Genomic DNA, 18540 nt, shown 5'->3' with positions numbered 1-18540 from the left:
AAACTTCCCAGAAAACAAACACAAAAAAACCCCTAGAATGGGAGCAGAGCAAGTCAGAAAAAGCAGGACATTCAAATATGCCTTCATCTTAGGATCCCATACAAGGAACTAACACCAGACACATTGCATCTGGAACAAGATATAAATGTATTCTTCACTCACTGAAACTCTGCTTTTCTGTTCACAATTTTAACTCAGTACCCCACACACTGCAATTTGAATCTCCTATTATCACAGCAACTCTTTTCCTTTTCCCCTAACAACTCAGTAAATGTTGGGAATATTCTGAAGGGGAGGCTTCCAAGTACACCTCAATTTTAACATCTCAGTTTCCTCATTTGTATGAGGAACCAAGACCATTTTTAGCTTTCAGCAGCCAATGCAACCATTCTATCTAGGCCCAGCCAAAACAACCTATAAAGACAGACTGAGCCTCTTAAATTAAAGGGTTTTGTGGAACTGAACAGAAGGCAGCAGCCTACATTATTACGCTTACATTCTTTTTCGTTTCTGTACATAAATGCCTCACTTTTCCTTATTAAAAACAAATTTTCAAATAAATTCCTAAGAACCTAGTCATAAAATACGCAATAGACACTATAGAAAAATGACTCTAGTTTCTCCAGTGTATAAACATTTGTTTATATTCTGTATTAAAAATGAAAACGTAGGGGGAAAAGGCAGAAAACTGTACTTGAACAATTTTTAAAAAAGGTCAAATAAAATAAAATGTTCAATAGCAAAAAAAGAAAATGTTATACACATTAGATCAGATACTATTAACACAAGCCAAGAAGATTGTGTCTTATAACTTCATCCTATTTTTGATACTTCTCTCTCCTTCCAGGGCTTTCAAAGGAAAAATATGAGCCTCTTCCTTGACTATGGTACACTTTAAATGCTTTAAAACACAATTATTTAAAATATAATCTTAATAATTAGATGAAGACAAAGTATCATTTTTGAACCCACACTGATCATGTTAATTAAATCTTTCCTACTGTGTGCTTTATTGACCCTCAGAACCATTATCTTTTGAGGCAATCCATTATGACACTAATCCGATATATTACATTGTTAAGCTAGTACACACACGCATGCTGAGAAGCCAAATCTTTACAACTTGCTGGGTAATTTAGGAGTGGCTTTTACTTTTTCCAAATTTCCAGTTTGGTTTTCTACGACACTAAATGATCTACGTATTTTCTCATTAGAAGTATCAAAACCATTTGGATCTTCAATTCAAATATTTCATCCATTGTATATATACACAGCTTGAAGGCCCTTCTAACCTCTTTCATTTTGTTCTTTCACAAATTACTGCTTTCTAGATACCTTACATATGCATTTGCATTGAGTAGGAATTCTTTATGGTGGACTTAAATAAAATTATAGTTTATGGTAATATGTAAATGATTTGAATAAGAATATTTAATGACATTAATCTCATCCTTTTAAACTAACATTTTAATGAAGAAAGGTAGAAAGTCAAGTTAAACTGCCCTTGACAAATTTTACTCATTTGTGACATACCACAGTGTTCAGTATTCATCCCCAAAACACTTAAAACACTGTATATAACAACAGATTTAGGTAAATAATCTGAACTCTTTAGTTCAGGGGTGTCAAACTCATTTTCACTGGGAGCCACATCAGTCTCACAGTTGCCTTCAAAGGGCTGAATATAATTTCAACTCCTTAACAGTTAAAGAGTAGTTACATTTATATAGTCCTAAAATTACATTTGGCCCTTTGGCAGCAGCCTCGAGGCTGATGTGGCCCCCACTGAAAACGAGTTTGACACCCCTGCTTTAGTTAGTTAACATTTAACTCAGGCCATAGGTTCCAACTAACTAAAGAGTAAGTTAAAATATCTGATGTTAAGACATGAGAAATAGAACTTCTCATATGCTTAAAGAAAAGTGTAAGAGAATTACAAAGAATTATAGAAGTACTCTTTAAATACCACAGAACTTAACAGACTGTCCTATTTACAATATTAATAATTATCATTACTGTTTATGCTTCCAAGTAACTACCTCATAGGAAATAAGAAATACATTTTTAAAAGATCAGACAATAGCTGACATCTTAGCCCTGCTAGCTTTCCCCAGCTGACCTCACTCACTGAAGCAGTTACAAATTTCCAGAGAAAGATGACCCACTGGGTAAAATGGTACTCTGCTCAGCTTTGCATGCATCAATGGTCTTTACAGTAGATAAATATACCCTACAGCCAGATTAAGTAACACACTGAAGCAAAAAAGGGATATTTGAAATTTAGCCACTTCATCTTAAACCTCTTTTTAAGTAAGGGGTGTTTTGTTTTTACTTCAGCTTTCACATATACAAAAAAAATCTGCCCCCAAGGACTCATCTGCATTTATATACTAATCATTTCAAAATCATTCTAAAATCCTTAAATTTATAATGCACCACAGTTTACTATAATTTTAAAAGACCCACAATTATAACCTTTGCTTTTCACAAATGACACAAACTTTTTGACAACACAGATGCAAGTATATTTTTACTTATTACTGGCTCTTTGCACACATATTTAAAAGCAAGACTTTAAAAAAAATCTTAGGAAAAATTTGGCAAATTAGGTAGACTCTTTAAAAATCGAAAGGGAAGTTATGAACTAGCCTACTGATGTTTTTCTCAACTCCATTTCCAAGAACCCTCCCCTGTTCTCCCCCAATCACCTCTGGAGACTCCAAGCCAGAACTTCGTCTAAAGACTTGTTTGCCTGAAATACCTAACCCCAGGGGCAACCAGAATAGCCTCACCTTGATTCTCAAACTCTTCCTATGGAGCCATCTTACTGTGATTAGTGAAAACTGAAAACTGCAGAAGAGTTTCTTAAGTAGGATTAGCATTTTAGGAAAGGAGGGAATTTTTCACACCTAACTGAGATTATATAGATGGTAGTCAACCTAATCCTCAAACCTCATTTCTGAATCAAGTAAAAGTGAGGTCTGCCCAGACAAAATATGTTGTTCCATCTTTCTACTTTGCCTCTGGGGGGAAGATAGATGATAAGGATCAGCCCTAGGTGAAGTTTATCACTGAAAAATTAACTTTGGGACTTTCCAATATTTTTCTCTGACATGCTTACTATCTTTCCCTCACCCCGGGCACCAAGTGTTTATATCCTGTCCTCATGCTAATATTTTTCCATGAAATACTCAATTCTGAAGTACAGATTATCTTGCTTTCTAGATACTGTCAGTTGTTGATGTCCTAAAGAGCACACATAAGGCTTTGGCCTTTGATGTTTCTTAACCTGTAAGGCCCAAAGGTACAGTAGTGCTGCGCACACAAAGCAAAAGACGTGCTGGCAAAAAGAATTTTCTCACTTGCTAATATCACTTATTAGAATGGTACAGTTTCCTAAAAATAAAAGTTCAAGAGACATCCTCGCCTTAAAAATACATGAATTTTCAGTGACTTAAAAGGCCATGAGAGTGACTCTTTTGGTCTAGATTCTTCTAGAAATGCTTCTAGAAAAAAAAAATCTCTGAACATCCCTAATCTCTTTCCTCCTATATTGCGTAACCTACTCTTCTACATTTTTTACTTCCTTTAACTACTTTATGTATATATTCAGTTATATGTTTGTATACATGCTTGCTAATTAAACTTTTCTTTTGAGAAAACTAGATTTACATGCAACTGTAAGAAATAATGGAGAGATGCTGCATACCCTTTACATAATCCCCCCATTTTGCAATATTACGAGAATATTGATATTGATATAATCCACTGATCTTTCAAATTTCCCCCAGTTATTTTTTTTCATTTTGTAGGTTCATGTATCCACCATCACAATCACAATAGCAAACAGTTTCATCAGCACAAGTATGCCTTGTGTTGCCCTTTAGAACCAAATCTACCTGTCTCTTTATCCCCTGGTAACCAACAATTTGTTCTCGATTATATAATTTTGCCATTTCAAGAGTAGTATACAGATGGAACCATCTAGTATTTAATTTTTTGAGTGGCTTTTTTCACTCAGCCTAATGCACTCAAGATCACTCTAAACTGTTGCAATGATTAACATCTAGAATAAGTTTGACAAACTATAAGCTGTAGATCAAATCCAGGCCACCAATTTTTGTTTTTATAGCCCAGGAACTAAGAATAGTTTTTTTTTTTACGTTTTAAATAATTATACAAGTACCTACATAATGTTATTGATTTTTGCCTCCTGGGCTGCAAACCATAAACTATTTACTATCTGGGTTTTTGCAGAAAAGCTCATTCCTTTTTATTGCTAAATAGTATTCCATGGTGGGAATGACCATAATTTAACTATTTACCCAGTGAAGGACACCTGGACTGTTTCCAGGTTTTGGCTATCATGAAAAAGGTGCTATAAACATTGTGTTCAAGTTTTTGCCAAGAACGTAAGTTTTCAGTTCTCTGTGATAAATGTTAAAGAACACAAATGCTGAGTTCTATGCTAACTGAATGTTTAGTTTTATAATGAAATGCCAAAATGTTTTCTAGAGTGGCTATATCATTTTACAGACCCAATGTAAAATTTCAATTACTTCTTTGAATTCTTTGCTGGTGAAGTTAAGTAGACACACAGTATATATTTTTTAGTAAGCATATAAATTCATCTTTATAAATGTGTTTGGGGCACTGTTTTCCTTCCAGTTATATCATGGTAAATTGGAAAGATAAAAACACATTGTGTAACAAAAACAGTTGGGAAGTTGAGATGAGCTACAATGTTCTAAAACTACTTAGTACAGCAAGTTAACCAAAGGAATCAGGGACAGATTAAAATAAAGACAGAAACAAAACAAAATAAAGACAGAAACAAAACAGAGGATACACATAAGGACATACAAATATGCATGTATATATATTTCCCCAATATCTCTAGGGAAATAGTAACTTACAAGCAGACACCTGCTACACTACTCTGCCAGTACCTGAAGATGTTTTCTAGTAACTTTGTAAAACACCTAAAGATAATATTTACAATTTTTAAAAAAGACATTTGATTGAAATCTTACTGCAAAATGAAATAAAACAAAAAGCCTATATTTAATGTGCTCCTGTCTTGTCAAAACACAAAGATGTGCATGCACATGTACACACACAGTAAAAATGCTATGCGCAATTTAATTTCCTTGAAACACATTAGCCTGTAAGAAAGAAAAATAAAAAGTGAACAAAAATTCTTCAGTGTAAACATATCTTACTTTATGTAAACCTAAGCAAAAATTTATAAAAATTATCATATAACAAATAAAGCACATTTCCTCTTAAATATTTCAGATAGAAAAGAGCTTTAAATTCAAGATGAATAAGCATATAAAATCATAACACTTCATTAGTATTAAGCAATGTACATTAAAAATTTTAATATATAGTCTATGAACTGCAATAAAAACCCGTAATTTACATTTACCTGACAAAATATGTTCAGATACAGGACTAGAAAATGTTATAATACTTTTACTGCACACACCTTTTGGAGAGATTCCCAAGTTGAGAGTGCAGACTTTCAATAAGGCAACAGTATACTTCCCTGATGATTGTGCCATTCTCATAGTACTCTCTCATCACCGATTCTCTCTATAGACTCTTCTCCACAGCTGTTCTGAAGATTTCTCTCTAAAGAGGTGCCCCACTGCCACATCTTTACTGAGTTGCCTACTTTTCACCTTTCAGCTACACATTTATGTTGATATTTTGAGAAATAGTTTTTTTTTAAGTTTCAGATTGTAGAAAATTAAGGGGATAATAGAATTTGAAATGAAGGAAATCTGGTATTTGCCTTAAAGCCAACTATCAATATATTTGACAACAAAAACAATAGGAAAACAACTCATATAATAAGAAACTTACCATTCTGTATAGAGGCAATGAAGCACTAGAAATTTCAGAAATAATTCACTACCACCAAACAATACTGGTACATTCTACATAATTTCACATATATAATTTCTTACCTCTTCAATAAATTGATAGGGTTGCTATTGTTTAACTTATTTTTGTTAAATTACCTAGAATAAATTTGGCAAACTACAAGCTACAGAGTGAATCCAGGCCATCAACTTTTATTTTTATAGCCCATAACCTATAAAATGTTTTTAACATTTTTAAATGATTTCACAAGTATCTACATAATGTTACCAATTTTTGTCTCCTGGGCTACAAACCATACACTATTTACTATTAGGGTCTTTGCAGAAAAGTTTGTTGAGCCCTGATCTCAGGAATTAGTGTAGAAATGTACATAACAGAAATTACATGAAATGTTAGATGGACTTATTAAAGAATAAGAAGACCAAAACTAAGAACAATAAAATGATAACAAATACATATCTATCAACAATTGAAACTAAAAAATAAACTAAGCAAACAAGAAGAATAGAGACAGAATTATGGATATGGATAATGTTTTGATGGTTGCCAGATGGGAGGGTGGTGTAGGGGAATGAGTGAAGAGGTGAGGGGATTAAGAAGTACAAATAGGTAGTTACAGAATAGCCACGGGGATGTAAAGTACAGTATACGAAATGGAGTAGCCAAAGAATTCATACACATGATGCATGGAAATGAACAATGGTGTGGGGGTGCTGGGTGGAGGGAGGAAAAGGGGGAAAAACTGAAACAACTGCAATAGCATAATCAATAAAATATATTTTTAAAAAATTAATAAAATTTACAACTAGAAATAAACTGATTTAATCTGTTGTAGTGTCTTTATCCTCTAATCCTATTTAATTGTGACTCCCTAGAAATTTCATACAATTGGAGGAGTCTGACAAACTTCCAGAGGAATTCTCCAAGTTGAAAACAAGTATGCAACATAAGAATAACTGTCACATACTTTGCACCACACCATGCATATGACAATAGCCAACACTATTTTTTTCAAGAGGAAGGTCCTAAGATATAGGTAGAATGGCAAGTTCTAGTGTTCATAAAAACCCTAACATCCCAAATAACAACAACAAAACCAACCCAACCTGGAAGTCACAAAAAAACGTCAGCTATGAAAAGGCTAAACTGTGTAAGAAAAAAAATAAACTAAGACATGAAGAAACTACAAAAATGGTGAACCAACACTCAAAATAAGCAAGTGTCTTTCGAGGGGCTTCGCTTAAAATTAGAGTCTTATTAAATAACAGCAATATAATACAAAAACCTATACAACTGATTGATGAGTGCTATGAATATTTTCAAACAGTAACATTTCTACAAATTTAAACACAAACAATTAAGGATATGCTTTCCAAATTTTTAAAATTTCACTTTTATTTGGTGCCTAACTAAAACTTGCATAAACATAGTGACCAGTGACCAAGCTAATACTAACTCTTCACTTTGAAAGAGGTTCCAGAGTTTCCAGGGTGTGGGGTGTACCAGTTGCACTTCCTCATACTTCGTCTTTATGACAATCATTAATTTCTCAACACTCCCAAACTGAGAACCACTGAGCTAAATAGGTAAGAGCCATTCTAGCTCAAACATTCTATGAAAATTTTAGTATTTAAGCATTTATGTTTAACAAAACAGTAAGAAAACCTACAGTAAATAATTAAAGCATCACTATAATCATAAGCAGTGTATCTTAAATGTTATAGCATAGAAGGCACACTCTGATAATGCTGCTCTAGGACTTTTCCTAACTAAAACAACACCCCAAATTCTCAACTGTATGTCATGGTGTGGTTCTGAGATTGTAAACATCTAGGAAACCTGTCAAGTTTACAAAAGTTTCTTTTTCTAAAATCATTCTTTTGCTCTCTAGCAACCAAGCAGTCACAGCCCTTTGTCATCCACCCCATACAGGCAGGAGTCAGAATATCCTGAGTTCACATTCATTTGCCTAGACCTAGACCCGAACAATGGGAATATTCACGGAAGAATCATTTACCAGATCTATGCCACTCACCCACTATAAAACCACGAGGATCAGAAAAGATTACTTTGGATCGCAAGGCATATACACAGGAGTGATGGTAAATAAATAACTTGGGTAAACAAAAATAAAGGCTGTCCTCCTTATGTGAGTCCCTAGAGTTACCAGTTTGCAAGGTTGCAGAGTTAAGTCAATGTTGTGATCTTGCAAAAATATTCACTAAAGACAAGACACCTTAAAAGGAAATTGCAGTGAAATATCCCTCACGAATAGTGTGGCTATCTCAGTCCCAAGTCAATGGAGTTCTGCTCAATCTTTTGCTAAATATCCTATAATACAAAGGAAATACAAAAGAAGTCCACCAAAAGCTGAACAACATGCAAGCTACTCAAAATTTCATGAAATGCTTGAAAGTGATGTTGAAGACCCATTTAATCAAACACAAAAGTCACCAACAGATTTAGACCTAACTGCGTTGTCAGTTAATAATAAAAGAAAATCAACAAAATTCAAATGTGAAGTAAAAGAGGTTTATGGCAATATTTTATTGCCATAAAATATTCTGAAGAAAAAAATACACCAAAAACTCAACATTTCATGCTTTGTTCACTTAAGAATGGCTGAAATATAAATTATTGTTTTATTAATATTACTTTCTAATTTTAGTTATTTTAATTTTCAAAATAAAGTCCTAACTGAACATTTTTCCCCCTCTATCTTCTGATATCTTGGCATCTCTTTTAAATAATCCTATTAAGTAATTCACTACAAGAGTAACTGCATTTAGATGCAAGGGACCTAATTCTATAGAGGCATACTCTTGAAACTCTAAAACCTCTTTCAAAGTGAGATATTAGCACTAGTTTAGTCTCTCCCAGATAGGGTAGGAAAGAAGCCATCAGTGTATCTCTGGCTTCAAAAGAATGGCTATCAAAGCCACTTTAACCACGGAAAGAGGCTGCTTTTCAAGAGCATGGGCATGGAAAAGGATGGTGTTGCCAGGAACAGAGTATTATAAATAAACTGCATGTTTGCATTGAAAGAAAACATTCCTAACCATGAAGATATAATGTATCCTGTAATATGGTAGCCAGAAAGAACAATTTAGAACTTGGAAATACTGAAGTGAAAAATCTAGAAGTAGAGAGGTAGAGACAAGAACACTACACTCTTACATTTTCCTATTTCTCAAAATTCTCAGCCCAATTTGCTACTCCGGTTTTATCTCATTTTAAGGGGAAAGAGGGAAACCCAATGGCATTTGACCCCTAGATCCACCATGCCTAAAATCAACCTATTCCTAGCCATTAAGTCAATAAATACCAATTTTTGTTGAACATAATTTAATTTCTCTCACTTGTAAAAAAAAGCCCTGACTATTACACTGAATTAAATGCTACCCCACAGTAAGATTTTCCCTGATCACTTCTGGCTGTGCCTTATTTTAATCTCTTCTGAATTTCTGTAAGAACTTTTTTGGATCACTCACATTCTACTAAGTATACTGATTATTGAAATTATTTCCCTACCACACTAAAATAGCCAAGACTGTAAACAGACTGAATCCTATTCACCTTTATATTGTGCCATACAGTATTTTACATAGTTAAGAACAGAATGAAGGAGAAGAAGAAAGGTATTCAACAATTCAAATTGGTCTAAGCATCAGCAAGTGGAAGCAAAAGATAGAAGACCTATAACATAGAAAAAGGAACAAATAAACAAATGGATGAACATGAAAAGTAAAAAGAGGGAAAAAAGCAATGTAGTAGGAATGGAACATGGTCTAAAATGGAATCACAAGGGTTGAGTCATTTCTCCAGGCTTTGGTTCCTTCAAAGGTAACTAGGTCTCTTTCACTCAAGTTTCTCCCAGTGCCAACATTCTATTCTTGTAAGCGTCAGAAGATCAGAGAATATATATCAATGAATATATAACTCATATCCTTTCTTGAGACCTGAGGTAATTTAATAAAGTGTTGGAGAAAGAATGAAGGCCTCATTCTTATGAAATACTGTCAAACAGTAAACCATTCTGTTTCTCCCACAGCAATTATAATCATTTTCATTATTTCATCTAGTGAAAAAATTTCATGTACACATCAAAATTAGAGATCTTTTGAGGGCAAACTTCTATTGTGCTTTGATATTCTAAAAATTGTGATTCTACATTTTTTGTAACACTAAGAGACTTCTGGATCAGTCATAAATTATGGTGCAGGCGGAATCAAGTATACAAAAGAGGTTTCTTTAAAATCGACTGTTTGTAATACTGAATATATAGGGGTAAAAAAGTGTACTGGGGTTTAAATACCCAGACAAGAACAAAGAAACCTATTTAATCCACAATGAAATTAAAATAAAAGTAGTGACTACTACCAGAGGAGCACTTTAGACTCTGAGTTAGAAAGAAGGGTAGGACTGAGCAAACAGACCTCAACAGCAATGGAAGGACAGTTGGTTTATTTATAAGTCAAATACCCATAAAAAGAGGTTTAACATAATATGCTTAAGAAACTGTGCCAACTTTAAATTAGCTAAGATGCCTAAAATGAGTTATAAAATTATATACAGCAATATTATTAACACTGTATTACTTCACATTACGGAGAACTTTCATGTATTATGTTTTATTTTTCCCTTAAAATAACTTACAAGCATTGTCCAGTGGGTGGTCTATGGAAAACTAGTGCTTCAGAAGCTAATGATACTTTTTACAGAAAGGCTCTGTACGACATTTGAATCTGGGATGTGATGGGCTAAACAATGTTAAATATGCTTTTTCCCCCCCAGAGTCTTCAATATTCTAAAGTACAATCTGAATCTCTTAAGAGGGAAAACACAATATACAATGTTTTCCCAAGTTATTGTCACTACAAAACCTTTTTCTCATGATCATCTCTTAAGACCAGTGTCCCCATAATTATAGTTTAGGAAAATGCTGAGCTAGTAAAATCCTGGGAGCATTATATACAGGGAACAAGTACCTTATAGGCCTAATGTGCTTAAGGGAAAGAACACTGAACTGGACATCAGGAAACATGGGTTTGATATTCAGTTTTGTCAACTATTGGCTCTGTAATGTCAGGAAAAAACAATTTTCCAGTGCCTTGGTTTTATCATTTGCAAAATAGCAATTATAATTCTAGTTGCAAGCTTTGTCAGGGCCAAAAATGTTAGATACATTAGATTACAAAATTCTAGAGCTGCAGAAGATCTTTGAGACTACCAAGCAGTACCCTACTAGAAAGGTAAAGTTTACCAAAATCCACATCACTTAACTCTCAGCCCTGAATTTTTTCTTGTATCACCAACATGTTCTTAAAGTGTTTTCACTCTTTAAAAGATAAAATATCTAAAGGCAAAATGGATCTCAGAAACACAATTGAAGATCTCAGAAAAAAAGGTAAATTGAAGGTAGTATCTCATTTCAACTTTCCCATTGTCGACACCACCTAAAATAAGTAAAGCTTTGATAAACATGAAGGGGTAGAAAGATAAGAGTAATTCATTCCACAATCAGTTGGGAATTAATGGTAGGCAATTCTATGAAATAATTAATTTCTATGTCCAATTAATAAACCAGTCCTATCATCACCAAAAATACATCTAATCAACAAAAGGTAAAGGAAAGCACATATTACTGAAGTTAACAAGGGGACCAAGGGTAGAGAAATAGAACAAAGCTGGAAGAGGCTGGAAAAAGATAAGACTATTTGGTGAGACTACTGCAATTCATTGCTACTGTCAAAGCTTTGTAGTTTTACTATAATAAAGTACAGTACAGTTTGATGCTAATTACTTAGTAATGTGCCAAAGTATGTACTTATTTCAATTTGAAACATAAGAAAAGCCCTTTTTTTCTATATTGACAAATCAACTGGATAATTCTGGAATTCAATGAAAAGAAACACTAACTGATCCAACAAAATAGCTTTACTTCCTACGTAAAACACTTCAAAATATCTAAATGAATATAGAATGCATGTTTCTATGGCAAATTGTTCATTATTGAATCATTACCAACCCTTGTTAGACAAAATTTCTCATTTTTGCCAAGTACAACATCATTAACATATTTAAGAGCTCTGTCATGAAAGACAGTGGCACTTTATAAGCCACTATTTCTTCAGGCAAATTTGCTTACAGTAGAACATGATACAAAAAACAACATTCCCTAGACATACAATCCCCCCTTTTTAAGCGTATTTTTTAATATGTTGCAGCAATGATGAAATATGTTACTGCTTTCCTATTAGCTTTAACTGAGCATTTACCATTCATGGCACCACTCAAGTATCACCTGTTATGATGATTAGGCATTAACAGTTCCAAATGTTTCTAATACCACCATGTGCACCTCAGTTGTGCTTCAACAATGAAGGTTTTTTTAGCCTGAAACTCTCAAATTGTCAGTGCTAGAAAAGTGAATCTATACACTGTAACTCTACCAAGTGCTATAAACCCACATTTTGAGTATCTAACAGTTCAATTACTTCAGCTCACATCAAGTGAAAATGCCTGTTACTGTGTAACTGCTCTACAATTTAAGAGACATTTATTTCCAAAAGCAAGCTACTGTCATGCAGATTGCTTAGACTAAATTATTAGATACTTCATTTGATCGCTTTTATTCAAAATATAGAGAAAAAAGTATAGTAAATCAGATATTGCTAATGACTAGTGAAATGCTTTTGAACATATCTGCCTAATCTTTTCAGAATTATTTCCCCCTTTCTAACAGACAAATTAACATTTTTAAGATTGGGTTTAAAACTTACAATGAAAATGCATAACTACCTTATTAACTGTATAACATATTTAAGATAAATGCAGATTTTTTTCACTTGTACTGTAAAGGGATCAATCTGTTTATAAATGAGGGTTTTTTTTAACTTTAAGACTTGGAGATGCTGATTTTATACACAGGATATGATGACTATTAAAAGTATTCTAATAATTACCTGTAAATTCAAGAATGTTCGTATTGCTGCAACTAAGAAAATACTACTTCAGCCCTGGCCCAGTATCAGTTGGTTGGATAACCATTCCTATGCTTCGAAGGGTGAAAGGTTCAATTCCTGGTCAGGGCACATACCTAGGTTGTGGGTTCTACTCCCCAGTCGGGAGGCAAAAGGGAGGCAACCGATTGGTGTTTCTCACATCAGTGTTCCTCTCTCTCTCCCTCACCCTTCCTCTCTCTTTCTCTTCTGAATCAATGAACATATCCTTTGGTGAGGTTTAAAAAAAATTCCAATTTTTCACAATTCAGAGTTAACAGCCTCAATTAAGAAAGCGTAGTTCAATCTGAAATTACAAAACCACTGACTATAACTTGTTCTGCCACATTTACTATAAATGAAATGCTACTTAAGGAAAAGCTATACTACAAAAGTAAATTATTTGGCCACAGCAATCAGACAAGAAAAAGCAATAAAAGGCATCCAAATTGGAAAGGAGGAAATGAAACTGTCACTGTTTGCAGATGACATGATAGTATACATGGAAAACCCTATAGACTCCACCAAAAAACTACTCGACCTAATAAATGAATTTGGCAAAACAGCTGGATACAGAGTCAATACCCAGAAATCAAAGGCATTCCTGTACACCAGCAACGAAACTGCAGAAACAGAAATCAGGAAAAAAATCCCATTTGATATAGCAACAAGAAAAATAAAGTACCTAGGGATAAACCTAACCAAGGAGGTAAAAGACCTGTACTCAGAAAACTACACAAAACTGAAGAAAGAAATTAAGGAAGACACAAACAAATGGAAGCATGTACCATGTTCATGGATTGGAAGAATTAACATCATCAAAATGGCCATACTACCCAAAGCAATTTATAGATTCAATGCAATCCCTATTAGAGTACCCATGACATATTTCAGATATAGAACAAACATTTCAGAAATTCATATGGAACCATAAACGACCCCGAATAGCTGCAGCAATTTTGAGAAAGAAGAACAAAGCAGGAGGGATCACAATACCTGGTATCAAACTGTATTACAAGGCCACTGTAATCAAAACAGCCTGGTACTGGCATAAAAACAGGCACATAGACCAATGGAACAGAACAGAGAGCCCAGAAATAAACTCAAGTCTATACGGTTAATTAATATTTGACAAAGAAGGCAGGAACATAAAATGGAGCAAAAACAGCCTCTTCAACAGATGGTGTTGGGAGATCTGGACAGCTACGTCCAAAAAAATGAAACTCGATCACCAACTTACGCCATACACAAAAATAAACTCAAGATGGATAAAAGACTTAAATATAAGCCGTAACACCATAAAAGTCCTTGAGGAAAACATTGGCAGGAAAATCTCAGACATTCCACGCAGCAACATCCTCACAGACACATCCCCTAAAGCAAGGGACATAAAGGAAAGAATAAACAAATGGGACCTCATCAAAATAAAGAGCTTCTGCATGGCTAAAGAAAACAGCACCAAATTACAAAGAGAACCAACAGTATGGGAAAACATATTTGCCAATGATACCTCAGACAAGGGCCTGATCTCCAAAATATATAAAGAACTCACACGACTCCACTCCAGGAAGACAAACAACCCAATTAAAAAATGGGCAAAGGACTTGAACAGACACTTCTCCAAGGAAGACATACAGAGGGCCCAGAGACATATGAAAAGATGCTCAGCATCACTAGCCATCAGAGAGATGCAAATTAAAACCACAATGAGGTATCATCTCACACCAGTCAGAGTGGCCAACATAAACAAATCCACAAACAAATGTTGGAGAGGATGCGGAGAAAAGGAAACCCTAGTGCACTGTTGGTGGGAATGCAGACTGGTGAGGCTACTGTGGAAAACAATATGGAATTTCCTCAGAAAACTAAAACTGGAACTGCCCTTTGACCCAGCAATTCCGCTGCTGGGATTATACCCTAAGAACACCGAAACACCAATCCAAAAGAACCTGTGCACCCCAATGTTCATAGCAGCACAATTTACAATAGCTAAGTACTGGAAGCAACCGAAGTGCCCATCAGCAAACGAGCAGATCCAAAAACTATGGTATATTTACACAATGGAATTCTACGCAGCAGAGAGAAAGAAGGAGCTTATACCCTTTGCAACAGCATGGATGAAATTGGAGAGCATTATGCTAAGTGAAATAAGCCAGGCGGTGAGGGACAAATACCATATGATCTCACCTTTAACTGGAACATAATCAATAGAAGAAAAAACCAAACAAAATATAACCAGAGACATTAAAGTTAAGAACAATCTAACAATAGCCAGAGGGGAGTGGGAAGGGGACAGTGAGAAGAGGGGATTACAGGAACTACTATAAAGGACACATGGACAAAACCAAGGGGGAGGGTGGAGGTGGGGGAGAGAGGTGGGTTCACCTGGGGTGGGGTAGAGGGATGGGGAGAAAAGGCATACATCTGTAATTGAATAACAATAAAAATTTTTAAAAAAAAGTAAATTATTTGAAGTGTCATATCTATTTTACTTTGGTGGTAAGCTCAATATAAAATTAAAAAAAATAAACTAGAAAGTTTTCCCTAGCTAAATGCGGATAATTATTTTGTTCTAAATTTATTAAAATAAATTCTGATTTTAATCTGGGATGATAATGGGTTTAATCCTGGGATTTTCATTTGCATTTCTGTTGAAGTGAATTGTTATTAGTTATTTCACCCTTATGTCATACTTAATGCTTCTGGCTTTAGACTGGTAGCTGCCTTAGGCAAAATCCACACTAAAACATCAGACTCTGTTTCTTCAACACTTTATACAGGATAAGGGAAATAAAGCCCATGCAAAGCAAAACCATTTTTGAAAATGAAGACCACCGGGATTTTGGATTTGGGTAATCCACTTAGATTAGCACGGCTGCGTCTTAAAAGGACAATTCTAAGATCACGATATAGGTCACATCCTTAAGAGATAGTGTATGTAGCCCTGGCTAGTGTGGCTCAGTGGATTGAGTGCCAGCCTATCAATCGAAAGGTTGCTGGTTCAATTCCCTGTCAGGGCACATCCCTGGGTTGCTGGTCAGGTCCCAGGGTGGGGGTGTGTAAGAGGCAACCGATTGATGTGTCTCTCACACACTGATGTTTCTCTCCCTTTCTCCCTAAAAATAAATAAAATCTAAAAATAAAATTAAAAAAATAAAGTAATGAAATCAATGTCAATTACACAAAACCTTCCATACCCACATGATGCTACCAACAACCAGTAAGACAGATTAAATAATGCTTTTGTAATGTGATGAGTGTTAGTATAAGCAGAAAGGAAAAATAATGTCATAAAACAGAGATTATTTTGAATTAGGTCTGCAAAAAGATAAAATCATCATTAAAAAAATGGCATCCAAACTGATTTTTTTAAAAAAAACTTGGGCTTACCATTTTAGCTTGAACAGCTATAAACTTTCATATGAGAAAGACAGAGGGGTGTTTTGCAGGAAGTAAAGAAGAGATACTGAGAATGGCTAACCTTAAAGGTTTTGCCAAAATATAATAATCAGGTTTAGGTGGTAGGTAATATCCTTCAAAGTACAACTTTATTATTGCAGAACAAAACTGTTAAAATCTCCAATGTGAACCCAAGTGCTTAAAACAAATGCTGCGACATTTAAATGTACTACTAAGTTTTAACCAAATAGTGCCAAAAGACAATATTGTCCAATATGAGTAAAATCTGACTAAAATCACTGCTTTGTCATATTTTTAATTACCACATACACACAACTGCTAAGACAAATAGTAAATTACAAATGTCTCAGAAACACTTCTCTGCCCAAAAAGCAGAAAACATATAATGCTTGATGTCACAAAGACACTACAAAAATGGACAGTTAAAACTGCTGCTTTCTTTTTGGGTACTAGTGACAATAATGCTCTAAGAGAAGGACCCACATTTCTGAATGCTTATTCCTCAAACTAAGCTAAACAGGAAAGCCCAGATATCCCATGAAACTCAGGAACTTTCTTCTAAATACTTATGTGTCCTTCCTGGACAAGGGGATAAAATATGGCTGTGAACAAAGAGACTTTGTGAAGACTACTTGCAAAAAACTGCCAACTTACCCATCAGATTTGAGTTCATGAAAGGTGTTGGGGACAAGCCTTCATGTGCCCCTAATCGACTGTCATTCAAATGATCACTGTAATGAGGGCTGTCTGTAAAACCCTGGGGGAAAAAAAAGACCAGAGTATTAAAGAGATTACTTGGCAGTCCTGCTAATTGAGTATAATCATCTAATTAATATACAGACTTACAAATGGTTATTCCTAACCAAGTTCCTTGTCCATTACTTGAAAAACTAAACAGAAGTGCTTCTTTTATGTTATTTTTTAGGTTTTGAGGTAAAAAAAAAGTTTCTTTATTGATCTTAAAGAAAATTAGCCACGTGATCTCTTTAGAGCTAAGAAGAAAGTTCTACAAATCTTTCATTAAAAAGGATGAACTAAGGAACTATATTTCTGAGTACTAAATTATGAACTAAATTATGAAAATTATGAAATCATAAAAATGTTAATCTCTATCCTCCCTTCTCTGCCTCCATTCCCTACCAATAAAAGTTTAGGAAATTACAAGCTTTACTTACAATATTAAAAAACAACCTACAATCAATATACTAGAAATGAATCCTTTCCTAAATGGCAAACAAATATTTAGCAAAAGAAGATCTGTTTCTAACTCCTTTTAATACTTGTATAAACAAACCATGCTCTTCCAGAAAGTGAGCCATGTAAAAAGGAAAACACATTAAAATAGGTGATTTAAGAGTCTGAAAAATAAAACTACAAACACCATGAAAATAAAGCTAATATTATTTTATAATAGCTGTCATTAAATTTCTCTTTATAACTTAAAACATGTTTTTTAAAAGCAAAGAAGAAAAAAGGATACCAAAGTTTACAAATAAAATGTTACAGAAGTTCTGTGAATTAGAAACTGTTCTTGTTCTCAAACTCATACATTCTAAGTTGAGCACCACCTCTAAAATCATATTAATAAGGCTTTTAACCCTAGTTAATTAAAACTGCAGATGATACCTACCCTTCTGCCAACTTAAAACAATGTTAGTAAACATCAGAAAAATTAACAAGAGGCCCAAACAAGAAAGAAAACTGCCCTGGCTCACAGAAACCAGAAACCACCCAGAATCCCCTGAGACTATAAAATCATCAATCACTGAACATTTATCATTACCCAGACTGCAGAGTAACATTCAAGAAGACATTAATGGGGCTGAAACAGGCCTCATTCTCTTTGCAGGCATGCTGTCAGTTCAACTAAAAGGGTAGAACTGAGGGCTAAATAACTGACAAATCATTACACTTATGGATGCACGTCACAAGTCCTTCTGCTGTTCTGTTTAAAAACTAATCTTCTGGGAGTGCTAACTCCCAAATGAATCTTTGTTTCATTTTTATCTACTTTAGAATTACTGATACACATGTGACAGACATTCAAGAAGAATCTCAGTGACATTTACAACTTGGTTATAACCACAAGGGTATCCACTGGTAACTACCACCACAGTCCTGTCTGTCACAGCTACATGCCGCAGAAGCTATATACAAAATAGAATGGCTTCTAGCTAAGGCCACTCCTTAGAGTTTACTTTTGTTGTTTAAAAATTAACACTCTCTA

The 18540-nt window shown here is 34.4% G+C and overlaps 1 protein-coding gene across 6 annotated transcripts in view; it reads right to left on the bottom strand.

Annotated features, from left to right (window-relative positions):
* The window catches only part of TCF12 (transcription factor 12), a 376791-nt gene that overhangs the window by 181573 nt on the left and 176678 nt on the right, over nt 1-18540 (bottom strand). For all 6 annotated transcript variants that reach the window (XM_024568099.3, XM_045201097.2, XM_024568100.3 and 3 more), the window contains one exon: nt 16968-17070. In XM_024568099.3, the coding sequence (XP_024423867.1) occupies nt 16968-17070 (103 nt within the window). The remainder of the gene's footprint in view (nt 1-16967; nt 17071-18540) is intronic.

This window comes from Desmodus rotundus, chromosome 7 (assembly GCF_022682495.2).
Source record: "Desmodus rotundus isolate HL8 chromosome 7, HLdesRot8A.1, whole genome shotgun sequence".
In the NCBI taxonomy this organism is placed as follows: Eukaryota; Metazoa; Chordata; class Mammalia; order Chiroptera; family Phyllostomidae; genus Desmodus; species Desmodus rotundus.
The sequence above is the reverse complement of the archived record's forward strand: the minus strand, read 5'-3'. Positions and strand labels throughout refer to the sequence as shown.